Source organism: Elgaria multicarinata, chromosome 2 (genome assembly GCF_023053635.1).
Source record: "Elgaria multicarinata webbii isolate HBS135686 ecotype San Diego chromosome 2, rElgMul1.1.pri, whole genome shotgun sequence".
NCBI lineage: Eukaryota > Metazoa > Chordata > Lepidosauria > Squamata > Anguidae > Elgaria > Elgaria multicarinata.
The window spans coordinates 80032762-80055628 of NC_086172.1; the positions used below are offsets into that span (position 1 = coordinate 80032762).

At 43.7% G+C, this 22867-nt stretch overlaps 1 protein-coding gene across 1 annotated transcript; it reads right to left on the bottom strand.

Moving 5' to 3' along the window:
• Positions 1-1768: 1768 nt before the first annotated feature.
• Positions 1769-16228, bottom strand: LPXN (leupaxin). Its single transcript, XM_063118710.1, has 9 exons — positions 16119-16228; positions 12773-12921; positions 10961-11016; positions 10352-10457; positions 9058-9225; positions 8398-8571; positions 8135-8216; positions 4585-4733; positions 1769-2640 (listed from the first exon to the last, which is right to left on the bottom strand). Exons 1-9 carry the CDS (start codon positions 16129-16131, stop codon positions 2371-2373), a joined length of 1167 nt encoding a protein of 388 aa, XP_062974780.1. The 5' UTR covers positions 16132-16228; the 3' UTR covers positions 1769-2370.
• Positions 16229-22867: the final 6639 nt, after the last annotated feature.

The window sequence follows — 22867 nt, forward strand, 5'->3', positions numbered from 1 at the left end:
CTTCTAGCCCTAAGCAAAACGTAAAAGTTGGTTGTCAGGAAACCAATGTAAGACATCTGCTTCAGCCCTCGGAGTTCAGACTGAATTGCTGATTGCATTTTTCAGAGGAAGCATCGCCAGATGAGTCATCTCAAGCCACAAGCAGCCTCTTACCCATAGTCAGGTGCTTGTTTGTGTTCGTGCCTGGAGTTCACCAATGACAGTGGTTCTACTGCACTATGCTAGCACCCAAGCTGGTTCCAGCTTTTTGAGGCCCTTTAGGCAACTTGGGGGGGGGGATCTACACTACTGTTTTTAAAGCGCTTTAAAGCACTTTGAAAACGTTTTGAAACCTGTATATGCAGTGTGTCCTGGGCCCCAACAGTTGTCAAAACTGTTATAAAGCGCTTTAAAGCAGTAGTGTAGATCCCCTCAGAAGTCTAGGAGAGCCCCATAACTGTCCTAGGCTGGGAGGGTAGAGGGATAGGGGGCACAAATGAGTTCTTAATTAATAGCATCTCTAAGTCCACCACAGACAAGTATTTTCCTCTCTTCAGTCTGATCTTTTGCAATTCTACTGGACACAATTTTCAAAGGGGAAAATGTAGAATGTGCTACTTACTCTTTATGTGAAGTATTTTTCACTTGCTGTTTTCTCTTGATTATTATGCAGCGGTTGTATGCATTTCAGGGCCAAATTAGATGTGACAGAGCAGCCACATTAATTTTATGCATACATCTGTCCAGGTCACATGTAAGTTGGTGTGAACTTTCGATTCTGTACATGAAAAGGAGCTTGTGGAAGAAGGAAGTGTGTCCGTAGCCTCCCACTTTACCGTTCCTTTGCTCAGAAAGTAGCAGGTCACAGTGAGGTATGTTGGGGGAGGATTTTGCTTCCCTCACCCACACGCTCCTTTTCATGTAAAGCGTAAACGCCACCACCCCTGCTTGCTATGAGCTCCATCAGATAAGCGTTTTATTGCACACTCATTATTTATTACATGTTTATACCATCCCCATAGCCAAAGCTCTCTGGGCGGTTTACATTACTGGGCAATCATGGATTTTCGCAGGTCCCTCTCATGAAATCATCTGCCTCCCACGTGCCTCCCATCCCTTCGTTGCACGACAAAAAGACACCCCTGTAAGTCTGCGTTATTTTTAAAGATGGAAGTTGCCGCTCTCTCCTGCTGCATCGTTTCTTCAGTATTTCACAGACTCATTCTTGAGGAACTCCACTATGTATCTTGTGTTCGAACTGTTTTCAGTATTGTCACTGTACAATGCTGATTCTTCTTTAATATTTATTTCTTAAATTTATTCTGTCACTATACCAGGTGTTATATCTATTTTCATGTCTTCCCTTCCTCGAGGCCTGGCTTCTGCACAGGCTAGCCTTCTCTTCAGGTCATTTCTGTGTCGTCTGAGTCAGCCCTATGGGGAGCTTGCCAAGGGGCAATTCTAGATATGTCACTCAGATGTGCTCTCTAACACTGATGCTGGCCAAAGCAACCACAATAGCCCTAGTGATACCCATAAGAAGAAAAGTGTGCCAAATCGGTCCTCGTGCTTTTTATATTGTATTTTGCATTTGTGTTTTTAAATTGTTGGTTGTTTTATTATGCTCTTCATGGTTTTAATTTTTGTGAACTGCCCAGAGAGCTTCGGCTATTGGGTGGTATAGAAATGAAATAAATGAATAAATAAGAACACCCCCCGCCCCAAAGCAACACACAAAACTGCATGGTCAATAAGAAAGTGACATTTATTTTTGTGTGCGATGCTGTGGGGTTTCAAGGGAACAAGTGGCAAAGGAGTCATCATCAAGACACAGCCTTGGAGAGTCACACATCCCTTTTCCCTGGAGCATAGGAGTGCTTTGCCTGGTTACAATTCTATTCACCTTAACCTGGGAGTAAGCCCTGGTGAACTTGGCGGGATTTATTTCTGAGTAGACATGCATAGGATTGTGCTATAGGTCCCCCCTCCCTTTCCCCAAATATTAGTGGAATATTTTTCTGTATAGGGATATTTTTCAATGAATAAAAATCTGCTTGCTGTAACCAGTTGGAAGGGATCCTAGAAAACGGACGTCAGTGAAGAACAGGCATTACTGAGTTGACCTTAGAGATTATACATATGAACAAGAAGTTATTATGAGCTCTAGTGAAATATTGGATCAGATCCTCAGGTAGTGAAAGCTGGAAAAGTTGTTTGAAATGCAGCAGGGTAGATTGACTCCCTGATGATCTGGGGGCACTGAAGCAGATTGGTGCGTTCACGGTAATGGAGACATCTACAATATTTTCTGTGTTGCAGCCCAGTCCTATGCCTCACGAGTAAGCTCCACTAAGTACAGCGGGACTTACTTTCAAGTTGGTGAGTACAGGATTAACAAACAAAAAGTCTGTTAAAACAGGAGTGACAGTAGGTTTTGCCATTTTGCTCCTGGAAGATGCCATTATGCAACTGGGTAAGGCAAAAGGCACAGACAAAGTGCTCAGGATGGAACTTGTGCCCCATGGCACTGACACAGCGCCCAACAATGGGCTTCCCACAACCCTGGCACACCGTTCCTTGGTGACGGTGAAAGTGAAGCTCACAGTATGGACGGCCATTTAATTCGAAAAAGGATCCACCGTCAAAGCTGCAAAAACAGTCCTGAAAGCAGAGGAAACCTGGGTCAGGGCATCAAAAATATTCCTGGGTCTTGCATATGAAAACATTATTCACCATGCTGCATTGTCTCAGGACATCACTTTAGAGTTTTAGAGCTTTTCTACATAAGGCTGTTAATTGGCTGTTAAACTGCTGTATCTACTTGTAGTTTTGTAATTTATTGAGATCCGAGCTACATAAAGTGTTTCTTTCCCTGCTTTTCTGCTATATAACCTCTAGATGGCACTATACTATAGCAGAATAGCACAAATACACAAGTGGAAATTGTATTTTCTTTCCCATTCTTTAAATAATATTGCATTTTTCCTGCTCTAAAAATACTTGCTGAAAGTGCTCTTTATATACAGAAGTGAAACTAGAGGGTCATGACATTGTCTAAAGAATTCATAAACAACCATGAGTTGGGAATGATGAGTGTACAATAAATGACTAGTGTAGAAAAACTCTTAGTTTGTTGTTCTTTTAAATCAAATTTTCATTTTCTGGAATTCAGTTGCAGAGCTTTGGAATCCAATTTCATCAAGATTTAAAATCTGAATTTGATAGGAAGTTATATTTTTATACATATGCATTTCATATGCATTGATTGCTATGGATATATATCAATTTATGTATGTATATTTTAAAAAATTCAAAAGAAGGAAAGAGAAAAGAAAAAGGATTTCAAATCTGAATTTGCAATTCCAGTTACAAAAATAATTCAGCTCTTGATTAATATTTTTTTTAAAATAGAAACCTTGCATTTTAAAATGGAGCCCCTTTCATGTGTGAATTGCAAGAAGGGGGACACATGACCATTGGGGAGTGAGAGTCATAGAATAGTAGAGTTGGAAGGGTCCTGTAAGGCCATTAAATCTAACCCCCTGCTCAATGCAGGAATCCACCTTAAAGCACCCCTGGCAGATGGCACTGTCCAGCTGCTGGCCCCACCCCTGGATGGCCATGCGTTGTTGTGTCTGCTTGCACTGAAGCAGCCTACGCGTGAGCAGTTCACTCTTCTATTCAATTGCATGGAGGCTTATCTGTTCATGCATAGGTTTCTTCAGGGCTAACATCCCAAGGATGTCCGTGGATGGTGCCAGCAGCATGCTCCTCCCGCCTCCCCCCCCGCTTCCCTGATAATCATGTGGAGGAGGGGACTTAGGAATTTGGCAGTTCAGGGGAGGTTGCAAGATATGCAACTGTTTTAGCAACGCTAAAACATCCCAAGCAGGATTTGGATTTTGACATTCAAGCTTTTGATTTCATAACCTGGTTTTAAAATTCTGAACTTGGCAACTCAAATTTTGTTAAATGTCAACTTCAACAGCTTTCAGTTGAAGAAAAATTGTATGTCAAAGGCTGGAGTCCTGCACACAGTCAGACTAACATAAATCCATTGAAACCATTGTTGTTATTATTATTATTTATTTATTTATTTATTTATTTATTTATTTATATAGCACCATCAATGTACATGGTGCATTGCTGGTTGTTTTTATTGTTGTTTCTTGATAGTTTAATTTTCGAAGGGCCCCTGGAACCAAATTTAATGAAGGACAGTTTACAAATATTTTAGATAGACAGATAACATCATTGGGATGTAAGCAGCCTAATTGGGAACAGAATGGTAGCAAAATTCAGTGGAGCCTGGTGGCTTTGATTTCAGTGGGGCTATGAATCCAATTTGGGTTGCGGTCAGAACCAGCCAGATCTCTAAAGGAGCTGTCCAAGGTGCTGTACTCTACCCCCAAATTGGTTTCAGTACCTTGCATAGCACCATGGAAATCGGAGCCGCCAGCCTCCAGTGGCCAAACTCTATCTGGAGTTCATAATTCTTGCTCCCTTTAGCAACCTCCTCAATCCAGTTTTCATGGCCCATATTAGTTTTCTGCCCAGCTCCCCAAGAATGGCCTCTAACTGCAATGGGCTATTTTAGATACTTACTCCACACACAAAGCATTCTGGATGCCAGACAGCATTCATTGCTGACAAATACTGGCTCATCACAGGCCGGTCACAGCCTCGGCACTTGGGAGAGAAAAGGGCCTGGAAGTCCTTCTGGCAGTATGGCTTCCCATCCTTCTCATGGAAACCTGTGCAGGTAAAGTATGGGAAGATAAACATAGGTCTTTTTAGAGTAAGGGATTCATCCTGCAAAACCCAAAGCATCCCACCCCTTTGTTTAGAGAAGATGGGGGGAAAGGGACATATTCTCTCTCTCTCTCTCTCTCTCTCTCTCTCTCTCTCTCTCTCTCTCAAGCCCTTGGCACAAGAGCAAGATCTACCACGCCCAAAGCTGTCTCCTCCATCCCTGTCTCAAACTACCCTGCTATTTTGTAATCCTCCATGAGACCCAAAGGAAAGATCCTACAGCAGCCTCCCCCAATCCAGCTGGGTCTGACTACAACTCCCATCATCCACAGCCAACATGGCATGTATTATAAACTTACAGGGAGTTTTCACATAAAAAAACTTTTAAAAATGTGGTTCCCCACCTGCAGTCAGAAGTCGCTCAATCCATTCTACTCCCTGTTGGAAATATTGCAAGCTTGTCTGCAAGTTGCTGGAAGCGGACAGTGTGGCAGTCAGTTAATTAATGGGAATTTGGGGCATAGCTAGCCTTAAGAACTCTATAATCTATAGTGTGGTTTCCTGCAATTTTGCTCCTTCCCTTTCTCCCCCCAGCCCCTCTCTGACCTTCCTCCATTACTGGGAGCACATGTGTTTGCTCTCTCCTGTCAGTGCATACAAAACACAAATAAATGGACTGAACAAACTTTACTGAAACACTACACTGTAATTGCATTGTCATGCAAGAAACTGTGAATAAAGCTGTTCACCTTTTCTTCACTGAAGAAGGGTGTGGTGTTTTCCCCCCAGCCTGCTTTGCAAGTGGGATTAGTAAAGGCTCCTTCTGTTCTGCCTTTTGTTTTTCCTCTGCTAACTGCCTTTTTAACAGGAGGCAGCAATGCCAAATAATTCCCATCACTGCCTCAGTCTGTTGCTTGTCTAGACTGACCAGGCTTGACATGAGAATTCTGAAGTCTCCCCTTGATACAGCCAGAGATGGGATTATTGCTGCTGGGAGCTTTTCTTGCCTTAGTCAGGAGGCAGATTTTTGACCCAGGGTGCTTCCAGTGAAATCAACATGGCCGAGTGTGATCAACATGTTTTGAATGACTCTTCTGGGGTTGCCCAGTGAGCGATGTTCTATTTTACCTTTCGCTTTCCTGGGTGCCCTTTTTTGAAATGTAAAACTTAGTGGCTGCCTTGTGGTCAGTCCTCCAACTGATCTGGCTGGCTTGGGCTTAAATATATTTTTCTTATCTAAGTCCATCATTGCAAGATTAGCCTCATTTCCCTACTACTACCACTCAAAAAGCAAAATTTAACTACTTGAGACAAATCAGACTGTTCACAGCTAGCGCCATTAATTCACACTGATATAAAGAACAATCTGGTGCAACCATGGGCCAGTCACGGCACGGTCACACGGTGCTTTGCTAAACTCTTGTGATGACAGTTCTTCTTAAACGTTTAGAGCCCAAGAGGAACAATCCATGATTGCACAAAGCAGTGGTTGCCCTGGAACCTGAGCCATCACACCAAGGATTGTGAAACTACTGCCAATGAATACATATTTTTGAAAGTTGCTTCTAACAGCATGAAGCAATAAGAGTGGGAAGTAGTCCTCACGAGAAACCAGCCCTGACAACAAAATGTGTTTGCCATGAGCTCGGAAAAAGAAACAGCCCACTAAAACTCTAAATTCACCCACAAAAAACTTACTGCACTCCCGTTATAATTAGCAGTTTGGGGACTTGAGCTTCATGCTAAGTGCTCAGTGATCCACTGGGGGCCAATTACTGGAGCTGAGCTTCTGGGAGCATATTAGTGCCATTCTGGAATCAATGCTAGTCCCATAGCAGGTATGATTGTGTTTACACTGTTCTGATGGTTAGTCCCACAGATGGAAAATAATAAGTGCCCAAGACATGTCATCTCACAAGCAAAGAAATTAAAACACATCCATCCACTCTGCAGGGGCTTACTCCTAAGAGAGAGTCCCAAAACATTCAATGAGAACAATGTTGTTGAAGTCCATTGATAGAAAAGAGCCTCTGCTGGTACCTAATGACTCCAAGTACAAACAGAAAAGTTCCAAGGAGTTCCATTATATCATTTCCAGCAATGTTAAAACAGTCCCTTATAGATAAAGAATAAATAGCCCTGTGTGCCTTAAGCAGACAGTAATCTATGAAGCATGATTGATTTTTATGATAGGTCAATGTGAGCAAGTTAGAGATGCTTTCTACGTAATGGCCTAGTTCCAGACTTAGTTGTGCTTGGAGTACACTCATTGAAATCAATGAGACAAGTTAGTCATAACTAACTAAAGTCCCATGGATTTCCATGAGTCTACTCAAAGCATGATTAAGTCTGGATATAACCCAGTGCTTTATAGCTTCAGATCTTGTTGAAATAGGTGTGATGTCACCACTCTCTACTGTTATGGCCCCTTCAACGTACTTGCTTACAGGTGATTGAGTTGCTTCTGCTTTCAGTCATGTCCTTGGGGTGATATCAGCAGATTTGGGTGCCCATGCTGAAAACCAGGAGCATGATTCAATGAAAGTTAACCACTTCTATGTCTCACTGGTTCCAATGGGACAGTTAAGCATTACTCACCGACTGAAATCAGTATGATTTAAAACAGCTCAAGGTTACAATCCTAAACTTATTTTCAGACTTATAGGGAGTAAGCTGGACCTACATGGCTGGCATTGTAATTTTGGTTGGAGTGTGCCCAGTAGTGTATTTTCCTCTGTTGAGTCAAGACCCTGTTGAAGGGTATACACGTCTCCACTTACAGTTCATATATAGTACATTCCAGAATATTATGAATGCACATGTGAGATAAAGCCAAGGATTATGTCAGAACCAGCTTTGGATAATTGTATCTACTCATCATCTGAATCACTATGGCTTTTTCATTTCTAGAATTCTCGCCCATTTGATTGGTTTGTTTATATTTTTAGACTACCTGTCATGTGCAACATATCCAGGAAGTTTGCACTGACTGTATTGCATTCTATGCAGATATTCACATAAAAGAGAAGAGCGAGGACTGGAATGATAGGCAGATATAGGATGGGATGAAATGGCCTTGGCAGCACTGTGTTCCATGGTCTCCCTTATTTCAGAATACTGCAGAGTGCAATCCAGATCCTGTTCATTCAGATGTAAAATCCCACCACGCTCAGTGGGGATAATTCCCTAGTAAGACTGTTTAGGATTGCAACCAGAGTTCTGTAGGGCACTGCAGAAACAACCATTTCATCAGTTCAAGTAGGGCTAGAGGTTTCAAATGGTAGGTAATGGCAAGTCGAGACTGAAAGGGCAAGTTGTGCGAAAATTGCATTGATATATACTGTGTAAGCAAGCATGCAAAAGCCAAGGGAGAGGTCAGGAATTTGGGGAGAGAAAGACGCACCATCATTGCTGAACACCTTCCCACAGTGAGCACAGAAGAAATGCTCTGGGTGCCAGGTCTGATCCATGGCTGTCAGGATTTTCTGCAAAGAAAGAAAAAAAGGAGTGATCATTGGATTCCAACACTGGCAAGTCCTGATGGTTAAAAGGGCAAAGGTGGGGTGGGGGGCAGGAAGAGCGAATCAGAGAGAGCCAATAAACTCCCTGCATGCCCCTGCTCTGAGTTGGAATCTTCTCAAAGGGAGCAAGGTCAACACTACGTACCCCTTGGATGGGTGCAGTACAGTAAGCACAACGGGGGGAGAAGAGCTGGTGGTAGTCTTCCTCGCAGTACGCCTTGCTGTCTCGCTCATAGAAGGGGCGGGAGCCAATTTCCTTTCCACAGTGGGCACAGATGAAGTGCTCGGGGTGCCATGTGTTTCCCAACGCGGTGATTACCTGGAAACCAACAAGCCAGTGGTAAGGGCCTTGCAGAAGACATCGTTCAGACGGAGGCCCACTTTCCTATTCTGTGGAATGCCTGCCACAGAAGCCAGACATTTCCAAGGGGCTCGCGCTTCGAATAAGGGCCCCTGGGTTGCTCAGGAAGCAACAGGGCCTGTCTGGGTTGAGAAGGTGAGACTTTCAGTAGTACAGACATTATGAGGGTAGTTTGCAGGAGATGAAATCCCTCGCTTCTGCCTGGGGCAAACTGAACACTCCACCCAGAAGGCATTTGTTTTAATCCGTGACAAAGTCCATACTAGAGCTGTGCAAGCCTCGGGCCTCGGATTTGGAAATCCAAATCACAGAGGCCATTTTATGGCATATCCACCATAAAATGGCCTCCGTTATTTGGATTTCCAAATCCGAGGCCGGCAAAGCCCTAGTCCATGGAACCACCAGAAAGGCAGATTGATGGCTTCAAGGTCCACGATCTCTCACCTTTCCAGCAATGGGCTTATGACAGGAAGCACAGGTGCCCTTGGGCACAGTGGCAACACCAAGGTCTTGCATCTCATGAGTCAGACCCTCCAACATGCTGTCTAGGTTGTCAATGGTGTGCTGTTCCACTGATGTCGGCTTTCCAGGACCTTCCTTTCCATCTGAGATCTGCAGGAAAGCAAATGATTTCAGCATAAAGACTTTCAGCATCCTGTACCTGCCATGCGCGCTCTCTCTCTCCCCCCCTCTCCCCCCCACCACCCCGATTCTCATTTTTCCAGTAGAAATCCAGCTTTTTATACCCAGGAGGGAGGAAGCACAGTGACCAAGAATGCACCTTGCCTTTTCCTTCCTAAAATACATGGCCCATATTCTTCATCGTCAAGCTCCTGGTTGTTAGGTATAAATAGACCATATACCCCTTTCCCCCCTGTTTAATACCTCATCTTCCCTTTGGGAGCTTGCCTTCATGGCAACACTTCACCACCACTTTGCCACTAAACCCCGCAGTTTCGCTGCTGTGGGGTGGCAGCAGGTAACCCTCATTACAGAGGCAGTGCAGGCTTTCAAATGGCCATTTGGCATGTCGGACCCGCCTCCTGCCCTCTGTCAAAATTCTGGCAACCAATCAGTGCTCACCATCCACTTTGGAATGCCCCCAGCTCAATGCTGGAGTGAGGTCACATGGCAGAAGGGCTGTGGTGACCTTGCTTCAAAGGGAAAAGTTGGGATAAGTGCCTAACTTTTTTTTAATGTCGAGCTTCGAGAGAACTGCCTGCTACATCATATCTCTTCCTTGCCTGCCAGCCTGCCAAAACTTATTTCCTAGATTGATGGGCCTAGATATTATCCTCTCCTGTTCCCCTATCACCACTTCAGCCTATCTTTTTAACTAAGGCCTGCCCACTGCATTCATTTTTCTTCTGCCCATGTTACTTGGTATCATGCAAGCTCCCTAGCAAGGGCATACTGCTTCTACCCCAAATGTGCTGTATTATTCAATAACAGCCATCACGTTCAGTGCTGCTTTTCCAGCTGATGTGGCTTTTCAGAGAGCTCACCAGCCCATGGCTCACTCTGAGAGGACCCACAGAGCAGCCAGCAGTGGGGTTGGGAGGGGTTGGGAGATGCAGTGGCAAAGGGTAGGCAGGCAGCACGTGGCGGCAGGTGCTCCTGGTGGGGAGGAGTGTGGCATTTGCCACTCCGCCTGCTCTACTGCCTGAGGGGGGATTCACCCTGCCTCATAGGAGAGCCAGCCCTGCTTCCACAGAGGTTATTAGGGTCCATGACTCACCTTGGACTGGATTGTTCCCAAGCAAGCCAGAAGGTCATCCAGCTGTTGGGCAGCTGGGGTGGAAGAAGACGAAGAAGAGTGCAATGGCTGTGAAGATGGCACCTTGCTGCAGAGGACACGAAGATACATTTATGACTGAAGGAAATCCTTAAATATTAACATGAACTCTATTCACATCTCCCATCATGCATGGTGCTGGTTCAAATTCAGCCCTCAGTCTCCACTACTCACTAACTGTTATCAGCCTCATACTTCAGAATCTGCCTGAAATCTTCTTCTTTTTATAATCTCCCCTACTTTCCCATTCTCTGATAGCTGCATAGTTTCAAGTGTATTTGCATCAGGTAAGCCATATAACAACTATGCCTAGCCTATCCCACCACCTGTCCTGATGCCTCAATTCCACATGGCGGGCAAATAGACAGTGACTTGTGTGGCTACACAGTCGGCCTTGTGAAATGTATTTGTTTATTTATTGCATTTTTATACTGCCCAATAGCCAAAGCTCCCAAACAACAGGCATCTGCGGAGGGCTTCCCTCAGAAAACAGGAAGCTGAAGGGAGCAGTGTGCTCTGAGGGCTGCTTTGCATTCCTGCAGTAGCACTTACCTGTAAATATTTTCTGGATCTTCCTCATGATGTTGAATCCTGCGTACTGGTTGTACCTGGGAATATACACAAAGTAGAGATACCAAGAGAACGCTGCCTCCTTGCAAAGCGACTCAAGCATATATCACTCTCCGATACTGGATGCTTCAGGATGAGGCTTTTATTGGACCACTGCCCCATCTCATTCATGGCATTTTACTTGGGGGGGGGGTTCCAGATGATGCTGTCTTCTTATGACCCTCTCATGTCTTCCCAGCACCTCCTCCATTTTTTTCTTACAACGGAAAATCTATTAAGTACACAATCCAATGGAGGTGGCCATAAGCCTCTGGGTTTGGAGGCTTATGGCCATCAAATGCCGAGCAAGAGGAGTGGTGAAGGCAATCTTCGCCTCTGCGCTCCCCTGGCTCTGCATTTTTGTTAGATGGGCATTTTTGCCCATCTAGCTGAGCTGTTGAGGAAGGGGGAGGCTGGAGAGGCTGGAGGATTTCTCATAAGCCAGCCTCCCCAGTCTCCTACCCTCCCTGCCCATGGGAATGCCCCTGTTCTGTTCTGAGACTGCCTTTGCAACCGCTGAGAGGCAGCCAGCGCTGTGAGGGGGAGGGAACAGGGAACTCAGACTCCTGGGTCCAAAGTTGGAGCACTGAATCCGACCATGGAGCCAGGAATCCAAACTATCCAATGCCTCCCCCCAATGTTGTCTAGGGGCCATAGGCTTGCTGAATTCAGTTGGGTTGCTGTCCCTCAGTGTAGAGTCAGCTGCCTTTTAAAAAATAAGACTTTGGAGCAGATGTATTCAGATATATTCCAGAATGTAGCGGAAAGAAAGGGCTTTTCTACATGAGGCATTTATTGTGTGCGCCTAATTCCCCACACGTGGTTGTTTACAGGTTCTTTAGTTGACTTTGTGACCCTCCAGTTTCACTTCTGTATCTAACCAGCACTTTGGGTGAGTTTCTTTAGAGCAAGGCATTAAATTGTGAAAGTGAAAGAAAGCACTGTTTCTACTTGTGTATTTCCTCTGTTCTGCTATCCACAGTGCCACCTAGAGGTTATGTAGTGGAAAAGCAGGAAAGGAAATGCTCTTTGCATAGTGCTCAGATCTCAATTCTGCGATGAAACCAAAAGTAGATACAGGAGATTAACAGCCTATTAGCAGCCTTGTGTAGAAAAGTTCAAATGCAAGCAAATGGGCTGCTGCAACACAGAATCAAGGCAACCATGAATTGCTCTGCAACGGTCTCCAAGTTGAGTAGCCTGATGGGTGAAAGAACATTTGCAGCATAAAGAGTTACCTTAAAGTGAATCAAACCAATGGCTCATTTAGCTGTGTATTGCTGTCCAGCCCTCCAGGACCCCAGTCAGAGGTCTGTCCCAATCCGCTACCTCTAATCCTTTAACTTGCCACCAGAGCAAAGGATGTGCACTACTGCCACAGAGCTATGGCTTTACAAATGTATCAGAATCGTTCTGTTTTTTGAGGTCCTTTGGCAGGCTTTTCAACTTGATTTTACAATTGGCTATTTCATATCTGAGACGCGTTTTGTGTTTTGTGACTTTCGAATGTAAGTATCACAAACCTCTTTCATCCAAACTATGCATTCAACAAAAAATAGCAGTCGTCATTATACATCAGAGTGAATGAGCCAAGGCCCAGAACAAAGGTCATATTGGAGACAAGCTTTGGTGTAATTCACCTTGAAGAACCTCAGCTTTCCATAACCTCCACCTTACTAAGGAGTTAGGTCACTTAAGGAAACACCTTTTTTGGCTTCTGGAAATACCTTTTTGGCTTCTAACTTAAGGAAATACCTTTTTGTCCTGGGTGGCACTGGTCTTCGCTGTTGGTGCCACTGGTTTCTCCTTGTTGTCTCGTTCCAAAAGAAAGCAAACCTTTGGGGGTCCTGGATCACTCACATCCAAACTTGCTGAGGTTTGTTCCAGTTCCGCCAACAAAGCATCTGAGCAAAACCATCATAGTCAGAATTGTGCCATTCAGGAATTAGGTTGCATTCCCCCCCGCCCTTTTGGTATCTCCCGTCTGACAGCGCTTTGGCAACAACAGTGTTCCATTGCATTTTGTTTTAATAACTAGCATCTTATCCATCTATTTGTTGGGACAGGCAGGGGAGGAGGGAAATCCCAGCCTGTTACAACCATAGAAAAGATAATAACACAGATCCTGAAGGCCCTCAACATCTAGAGTATAAAAAGCAATTTGCTTATTTTTGGACCTTTTTATAGACCGGATTTGGGTCAAAGCTCCAGGTTTATTTACAGGTCTCTAACATCCTCAAAGTCAGAGCCTCTTTAGGATGCAAACCTATGCATATTTAGACATGGGAAGTATTTGGGTGGCCTAGTAAGTCTACCTCATTTCTCAAGTTTTCTGTATCCATGCTGCTTGTGCATAATCCCAAACTCTTTCATCAGTGAGCTTGGCTTGTCTGTTTCAATTTTGTTAATTCTCCTGGACTTCCTGATAGCTTTTGATACTGTCAGCTTTGGTATCCATCCGGATCACTTTTCCAGGTAATTTGGGGCACCAACTCGTAATGACTATGCTCCTTCTCGGAGGGCAATTTCCAGAAAGTGGTACCCAGGGGTAGGGATGTCAGAGAAATCTTCAATGGATTCAAACGAGTGCAGATTTCTGTGAATCTGATCTGCAGATTCCCAGCAGAACAGCTTTTCCCAAATCACACAGATTTGGGAAATCTGTGTGATTTGGACTTGTGAACTAGTTTTAAAAAAAAAATTCTGGAATTTTACACAAATTTAGTTGTAGAAAAATAAGAACTTTTTTTTAAAAAAAACCACAGACTGAAAATGTGCATTTCCCCCATATGATAAGTGTAAAATTTCACATGGGGTGTGTGCATTTTTGGAAATGCAGATTTGCACAAGTGCACATTTAAGAACGTATGAGTTAGGCCAGATCAGACCGAGGGTCCATCTAGTCCAGCACTCTGTTCACACAGTGGCCAACAAGCTGTTGACGAGGGACCAAGAAAGCAGGACATGATGCAACAGCCCCCTCCAAACCATGTTCCCCAGCCACTGGCGCACACAGGCTTACTGCCTCAGATAGTGGAGGTAGCACATAACCATCAGGGCCAGTAGCCCTTGATAGTCTTCTCTTCCAGGAATTTATCCAACTCCCTTTTAAAGTCATCCAAATTGGTGGCCATCACCACATCTTGTGGTAGTGAGTTTCATAATTTAACTATGTGCTGTGTGAAGAAGTCCTTCCTTTCTTTTGTCTTGAATCTCCCACCAATCAGCTTCATGGGATGACCCCAGATTTTAGTATTTTGAGAGAGGGAGAAAAATGTCTCCCTATCCACATTCTCCCCACCATGTATAATTTTGTACACCTCTATCATGTCTCCCCTTAGCCTTCCTTTGAGCAAGTGCTCACAAATGCAATTTTGAGAAATTGAGGGGGGAAACCCAATTCTCTCAAAGAGCAGACGAAACACACCTTACAATTTGCAAAATGCAGACAGAAAAGATTTAACAAAATCCGTACAGGGGTTCATTGCACCTCCCTGTGGAAATTATCCAATGTGGCACCATATGATTCAGTTTTATCCCTCAAGCTTTTCATTATCTACATCAGAGGTGGGTAACACACGGTCTATCAGCAGCATGCAGCCTCTGCTGCCCCCCAGCATGGCCTCTGCCATCTTTGTTGGTGACAAGAAAAAAATACTCCTGAATCACCCATTTTAGCACCACAGAGCACTAATACAAATTATCTAATTCTCAAGCTAAATTTGATCTTTTTAGCTTTCTGTCATGGTTTGCCACCAAATTTCAGCAGAAAACCATTTTTTCCTCCCAGCACCCTGTGGAACCTGTTTCCTCCCAACTTAAGACATTATTGTTCAACAAGTGCAACATGTAGCTGATCACTACTCCCCAAAGAGTTGGGGATCAGAGGTGGGTGAGTGGCAGACTAACTTTATCTTCAAGTTGCCCCTTTATTTCGTTTTAGGCACTTGGCCTGGATGCAGGGACAATCCTAGGAGCTTCTCTGGTTCTGCTCTGTATTCCATCTAGCTATGACATGATGGAGGTAGTGATGAAGTTGCAGTGCGGTGGGTGTGGGTATGTTCCAGATTGGTCCCTAGAGAGTCTCACTGAACAGGGCTGTCCATGTGCAGGACAGGACCAGGATGGAAATAGGTCCCAGAAGTATACAAGAGGAATTTTGGCAGAATCAGCCTGCCCTGTCATAGTGCTGAGGTGATAAGAAAAACTGTACTTGGTTAAATTTTCTCTTTGATAAATTAAGTGGTACAGGAGCCCTCAGCTCTGTTGCATCTGGTTAAGCATTTATGCAATAGCTGATGCTCCAGAGGAAATAGCAGGGCAGGGCTCCAGAACAGAATGTGGACCCATTCAAAGAAGGCAAGATATCTTTCTACATTTATCCATCTAGAATATTCTTGAATTTTATGCCTGTAAGTAAAATAATGTGTTGCCTCTCCCCCCCCCCCCAGTTTTCCTGTCTAAATTAGTTCATATCTTCTTTGTGGTCATTACTTTTGCAGCCATAGCCTTATCTAAATTGTCCACCATTATTGCCTATAATCTTTTGGAAACTTCCTCTTTCGGAAACAAATGAGGACAAGCTTCTTCAATTTCTGTCCGTAAGGTACAGTCTCCAGTCCACCAAATGTTCTCAGTTCTAGCTTGAACTTCACTTCTTGAACACCAGTGACCCAAATAAAGTCACTTCATTTCCCTCAATGAAGTAATTGTGCTTTTAATAGCTGTCCAAGAGGCAGAAATTCAACACTGGCAGCTTTTTTCTTGTAATGGCAAAAGTTGTACCTGATGAGTCCTTGCCTGCCATGCAGCTGTTAAAGCTGAGGTGAACAACCTTTTTGGTCCTGAGGGCTGCATCCAGGAGAGCGGAACTGCATATGCATGCAACACACACACACACACTCCCCCCAATCATCCTTCACTCAATCTGTAAAGAAAACATTGTGTCAAATCCACTATGGATGCTTGATCTTTTCACCACTAAGTAGATTAAACAAAATGCACGCTATATCCTTGTGTTCTCTGCACCTGTCATGCCCCCATAGCACTGAGATTTAAAACCTATTTCTTTAGTCCTGACTAGTGAGAAAGACCTACTTACCTAAATCATCCATCCCTTATTTGCATAGGGTCTTCTCTCACACTGGCTCAAGGATTCCCAAATGACAGATGGGTTTGTTGGGCGGTGGAACCAAAGGGGAAATGAGCAAGATGGTGGGTGGGTGAGTGAGCGAGCAGGCGAGCGGGACAGCGGTTGAGGCAGACTTCTGCAGTTCCTCCCTCTAGCTGCACTTCCTCTTCTTAGAAGCTGAAGGTTTCTTTCCCCTTACGAGTCACATTTTGAGCAACTAAAAAGTGCACATTCAAATGATTGAACAGGAAGAGTTGGCCGTCTGATCTTTTCAGATTTGTGTAGACCTGACAATTGTGACATCTTCCTTGCAGATAGGGCAGCTGTCCTGTTGTATCCAGCACTGAAATTTTACTGACAGACGGTAAAACACTCTTTGATTCTCTTCTGTCTGTGATGATGACCCACCCGGGAAGACGTGAATAAGGTTATCACTAAATAAATGCTGAACAACTGAAAACATCATTCTGAATTCCTCTTGTTATATCTATGGTGAGAATACTTGGTTTCTGGAAAGTCCTCAGCAGGGCTGGCCCTACCATTAGGCAGAGTGAAGCGGCTGCCTCAGGCAGCAGATATTGGAGGGCAGCAGCAGCCCCTGACCGAGGCCCCTGACCAAGTGAGCCAGCAGAGCGGTGGCCAGTCTAAGCCGTGCACTCAAGCAGGCATTCCCTGGGCACCAAGTGTTTTCCCTGGGCACATGTATTGCTCTGCTCACATGACACACACTGGTGCCACCATTTCTGCACTGCATCTGTTTGTGCGAGCAGCAAGGAGTTTCCAGGTGGGAGTGGTGAGGAGTGGTGGCAGCAAAGTGTTGGAGGGTGGCGCTAATTGTACCATGTGGCCTGCTCTGCACCCACCACATTAGCCTGCAGCAGTGGAGGAAGCTGTTCTGTTACCAATGTTGAAGTACGTTTCAGCTGCCAGTCCGGTTGGCATGTATATGTGGGGGGGGGGGATGGGGCACCATCATGTCCTTTGCCTCAAGCAGCAAAATGTCTTTGTAACAGAGCCAGGCTATCTCTGGTGAGGGCCATGGAACAGTAATATTTGAGAAAGGAAGTGAAGAGTGCAATCCTAACCCCACAGTGTGAAGGGGATCAGGATGGTGTCTTTGGTGCCTTTCCACTGGCTCCTCATGTAGAAAGGAGGACCACTCCTGGTGGGGAGTGTCTTCTCCCCTACTGTGCCTGGGTGGGCAGAAAGCTGCTACTGCTGTGTTTTCCACCTGTGGCAGCAGACAGAAAGCCCTGAATGGGGCAATGCCATTGACAAGGCCAGGATGAGCTGGTTTGAAATCTGCTAGATCCAAAGCTTCTCTGTTCCCCTAAATGGTCCCTGTTTGGGCCCTGGAGTTGCTGTTGCTAATTCTCCCCGCCCCATTGCTGTTATTAGGAGGGGGAATTAAATACACGGATCTGCCAGGGTGAACAGTCCCTTATCTTTTGTCCTGCCTGGCACAAGCCAGCACTGTTGAGAATGGAATGGCAAATCTGGGTCAGATCTACACCTAGTGTCCAATCATTACAATCCAATTATGGTAACACTATATCCCTCTTGTGCATTTATACCTCGTGGGACACACAATGCCATTTGTTGTGGTATTTTGGATAATGTGGAATAAAAAGCAGGAAATAACACTACGAAAGCAGTATATGGAATGTGTAATGTGCCCCAACAGTTATCAGTGCATTTCAATCTGCTATAAAGCAGTAATGTAGATCTAGCCTTGCTCAGGATTGCTCTGAAAAGAATGATTTCCCCAAGATTTTGTATGACAGAAATGCATCCAACTTGTATTTAATGCCCCCACGGTATTTGAAAGGCAGAAGATTCCTGCTGCCCTCTTCCTGGCCTCCTCCTTCATGATCAAAGCCTTTAAAAAGCGGTGCTGAATGTGTGCCATTACAGCCATGCTGCACTCGGCCCTGTGGACACTCTGCGCATGTCTTGTAGCAGATGCTAAACCCAGCGGTCTCATCATCTCAGAATCTGATCACTTCACAACCCCATCTCAAAGTGAGATGCTCCCCTTTTCAGCGCACTACATCAAGCATTGCAATATTTATGCACAAGTACATGAGTGTAATTTTGTGAATGGAATGTTGTTTTCAGGCTGGTGCTGGAGTATAAAAGCCTGAACCTGCATATGTGAGAAGGTAAGCAAACACAAAAACATTGGTATGGAGATACCAAGAGACCAAGGCCTTAGCTAGACCTAAGGTTTATCCCGGGATCGTCCTGGGGTCACCCCTGTTCATGTAAATGACACACAGGATATCCCAGGAGCAGGCAGGGACGATCCCAGGATAAACCTTAGGTCTAGCTAAGGCCCAAATCAGACCTAATGTGAAAATACTGCTGGTCTGGAAACACATTTACTTGTCTCCAAATGATATACTGTACAACAGGAGTGGGAAAGATGTGGTCCATTCCCAATGCACTGCTGAATTGCCACTGAATTTTGGCGATGAGGTGGTAGGAAAAAACTGCATTTTCACTTTAAAACCAGGCACAAGAGGACCATGTGCCTTCTAAGGGAAATATTTTAATGCAAATTTGCACTTCCTCAGGACTTCCCGGAGTGCAATGATGTATTAAAAGGTGGTGTGTGTACTTTATTTTTTCTGCTGTTGCCAAATTTCTTTGGCAATTAGGCCACATTGGCAATTGCAGCGGTGTGTGTGTGTGTGGGAACAGCCCACAGTGGGTTCTGGGGTTGTGTGTAGAAAGTTACCCCTGGATGTCCAGAGGCTTCCCACCCTGTTATATAAGCTAGGTCAATCTTCCCTAACCAGGCACCCACCAGATGCATTGGACTATGTTCCATCATCCCCATCTGGTGGGCAACAGGTTGTGGAAAGCTGAGCTAGGGACTAGCAATTGGAGGCTGCCGTCAAATATATTAGCTTGCCTGAACCATGCATTGCCAACAGGTACTATAAATGACTATGCCTTGGAATGGTCAAGGAACTGACTAACCTCTAATCACTAGAGGGGCTATCAAATTTAACATGTAAGCAAGTGGAAAGTTGCCCAGGAGTCCTACGAAAGGTCATGTTTCATTTCTAAGAGGAAACGTTGCAAAACCAAAGAGATTTAGTTCGAAGGAAGTTGAAAGACTCGAGAGAGTCAAATCTTTTCAGGGTGCTTGGAACTTATTTAAAACCACAATAACAGCAGCTCAGATTAGGAAAGGAACAAACAAGTCCAGGAAGATGCCAGTACAGTGAATGAAAAAGTCAAGGAGGCAAAGAAAGGCAAGAGCCTTCCATTAAAATTTGAAGGCAAGCTCAAATGAGAACAAAAAGGAACATACTCTGATAAAATAAATGTGTTGACAGTAATTCAAGGCGGGGCCAGCAGGAAGTGATTTTGAAGTGTATATTAAGAACATAAGGAGAGCCCTGCTGGATCAGACCAAGGATCTATCTAATCCAGCAATCTGTTCACAGTGGCCAACCAACTGTCGACCAGGGACCAAGAAAGCCGGACACAGTGCAACAGCACCCTCCAACCCAGGTTCCCCAGGAACTGGTGCGTATAGGCTTACTGCCTCTGATACTAGAAGTAACACATAGTCATCAAGACTAGTAGCCATTGATAGCCTTCTCCTCCAGGAATTTATCCAATTTCCTTTTAAAGCCATCTTGTGATAGTTTAACTATGTGCTGTGTGAAGAAGTCCTTCCTTTTATTTGTCTTGAATCTCCCACCAATCAGCTTCATGCGATGACCCCAGGTTCTAGTATTTTGAGAGAGGGAGAAAAATGTCTCCCTATCCACATTCTTCATACCATGCATAATTCTGCATTGCAGAGGCTTAGTTACACTCATTAAGAGCTTTAAGTTAAGATATACTGTTATTTTTGGCCATGCCCCCTTTTGCCTTTGGCTCCACCCACCCACCCACTGGAATGAGGCCGCCAAGAGCTATTCTGAAAGATGTTCAACATCCCTGCCTTAGGCATATCAATGGTGCAACCACACTTGGGCTAGATCTACACTACTGCTTTATGGCGGTATTGTGCACTGATAACTGTTGGGTCACAATCCACATTTCATATACCACTTTCATAATGGTATTTCCTGCTTTTTATTCCACATTGTAAAGATCTGACACAAGGTGTAGATCTGCCCATGGAATATTTATTTCATTATTTTAAGATTTTCTTTAAGGTTGAACCCTCTTAAGATAAAAACCATACAAAGTGGAGACAATAAAGTCCATATTCAATAAACATCCACAAAAACAGAGATTACTAATATAAAAAAACAGAAATACTGTGTACATTCCTGGTCACCCCATGTCAAAAAAAGTATAATTGATCTAGAAAAGATGCAGAAAAGGTCACCAAAATGATCAAAATATTAGAGCATCTTTCCTATAAATCAAGGCTAAAGCACTTGGGGCTTTTAGCTTAGAAAAACAGATGACAGTGGGGAAATATAATATAAGTTTTTAAATTATACATGATGTAGAGAAAGAGAATAGAGGGTATTTTTCTCCTCCTACCCCATAATGTTAGAACTTGGTTTCACCCAGTGAAATTGGCAGTAGATTAAGAAAGTACTTCTTCACAAAACACAATTGTATGGATTTCATCACGTGGTGCTGGTGCCCTATGGCTTAGGTGGTTAGCTGGGGCATGCTGAGAGTTGTAGGCCTTTTTTCTGTCTTAACATGCACAGGATTGCACCTTTAGTCTAGCAACAGCTATTTGCCACTGAACGCCAGTTGCTAGAGATCAAAACAGTGAGGGATGCATCTTGCCTTCATGTCCTGGTTGTGGGTGTCCAGAAAGCAGCTGGCTGGTCGTTACTGTGGGAATCTACTTCTAATGGGATAGCCATGTTAGCCTGCTGCAGCAAACCATCAAAGAGTCTTGTGGCATCTCAAGCATAAACGTTTGTGGACTGATCAGGATTCTGGATTAGACAAATCAGCAGGGCTCTTCTTATGCTTACCTAGAGGATGCATTAACAACTGGCAACCCCACTACTAGACAGCCACATTAGGATTGGTGGGGTAGTGAAGGGCCTCATCTACTTCTGATCTCTTCCGGCAGGCCTACCCAACCGAATTTTAAGATGCCTGGCTGTTATTTTAATAATGTCTTAGTTTTTATATGTTTTTAATCAGTTTTATGTATTTTACTGTATTTTACTGTATTTTTGTATTTATGTTGTTCCCTGCCTTGATCCAAAAGGAGGGGCCGGTACGAAATATTTTATTTATTGATGTTATTATTATTTCTTCTCAAAAAACTTCTCCAGTGTGACACATTTACTAGCTGACACCAATCATAATCATCATAACCATGATCTTTTGAGCTTTGAGTGATTAAAACCACTTGCATTATTTAATAATGGCCACTGGGTGTCAGAGCTGCACTACAAGAGAGATGAACACACATAAAATGTTCCTGCATAAATGCTTGCACGGAGCGCACTATTTGTATGCTCATTTACATATCACCTTGTGAATGTCTTTTCAAATTGTGTAACATTCTGAATAGCATTGTCATCTATCAACATACACATTATTCAACAAGCATAACCAGCCTTCTGACACCTTAAAAACTAGCATATTTATTTTTGCTGCAACGGATTAACACAGCTACTCCTCTGCAGTTTTTATATGATTACTTCTGGTATAAAGTCTGTTATCATTGTTAATATGTAACTTTTTATTAATTAGTTGATCATGGTCAGCGTGCCATATTTAGTATTATACAGAAACTGTAACAGCTCAAGGTGTATGTGCAAAGTCCATAGCCCAAAGACAGAGTTCTTACTAATCTCACTTAAACTAGTCTGTGTTTTCTCCCTCCGCACCATTTTCAAATGCTCTTTAGCTCGTTTGCTTAATAGTGTTCTCCCTCTCTCTCTCTCTTAATAACTAGAAAATATTTTAAAGTTGCATGCATGTAAATTAACAAACAGAAACAGTCAAAAGACCTTTTTAAAAAATTCCCAATCACTTGTAGATTTGATCCATAGCATGTACAACAACTCAAGCATTTGTTTCCCCCAACTATGACACTCTCTACGTTAAGAATTTTATTTTAACAATTTATTGGATTAATCTTCTAAGAAACAGAATAAATCAACCCGCATCAGAATGAAAGCCAGGTCATGAATTAAGCTCTACTTCCTAACACACACTGAACTCAGACAGCCCTCGCTTCTAGTTTTGATTATGGGTATTTCTAGATGGACGCTACTAGCATTACCAATCAAAAGACATTGTGCTGCTATTCCCCTTAACAGATTTTCTATGGTAGGAAAAGACAGAAGTAGTGGTGTAAAAACACAAGAGGGTTACAATTTATTTATTTATTTATTACATTTCTATACCGCCCAATAGCCGAAGCTCTCTGGACGGTTACAAATGAAAGATTATGTCATCTAGACCTGCTGTCAAGTTCCACGTCTTGAAGCACTATATAGCAATCATCTATATGCGGAACAAAAGTAATGGAAATATCTTGGATTGGATCCACACTGAATCCAATCAATGGGAATTAAGTTAGTCTTGACTAAGTCTAAAACAGGGCACAGTTAGAGGCTCCTTTTTCTTAATGCTTTGCAATAACCATGCCCATAACTCTCACAAAAGTTCTTATCCTCAAAGGTTGTGTGTTTTTTATTGTTGTTTTAAAGGTGATTGGTAATTATGAGAGGCAAACAATAGCAAATTCATAAGCAGGCATT

Bases quoted from the DNA above. Each gene is read 5' to 3' on its own strand.
- LPXN (XM_063118710.1), bottom strand. The intron at 9,226-10,351 runs GTGAGTCATGGA...GCTTTCCTGCAG, and splicing joins TGGGAACAATCCAGTCCAAG to ATCTCAGATGGAAAGGAAGG. The intron at 8,572-9,057 runs GTGAGAGATCGT...GTTGGTTTCCAG, and splicing joins ATAAGCCCATTGCTGGAAAG to GTAATCACCGCGTTGGGAAA.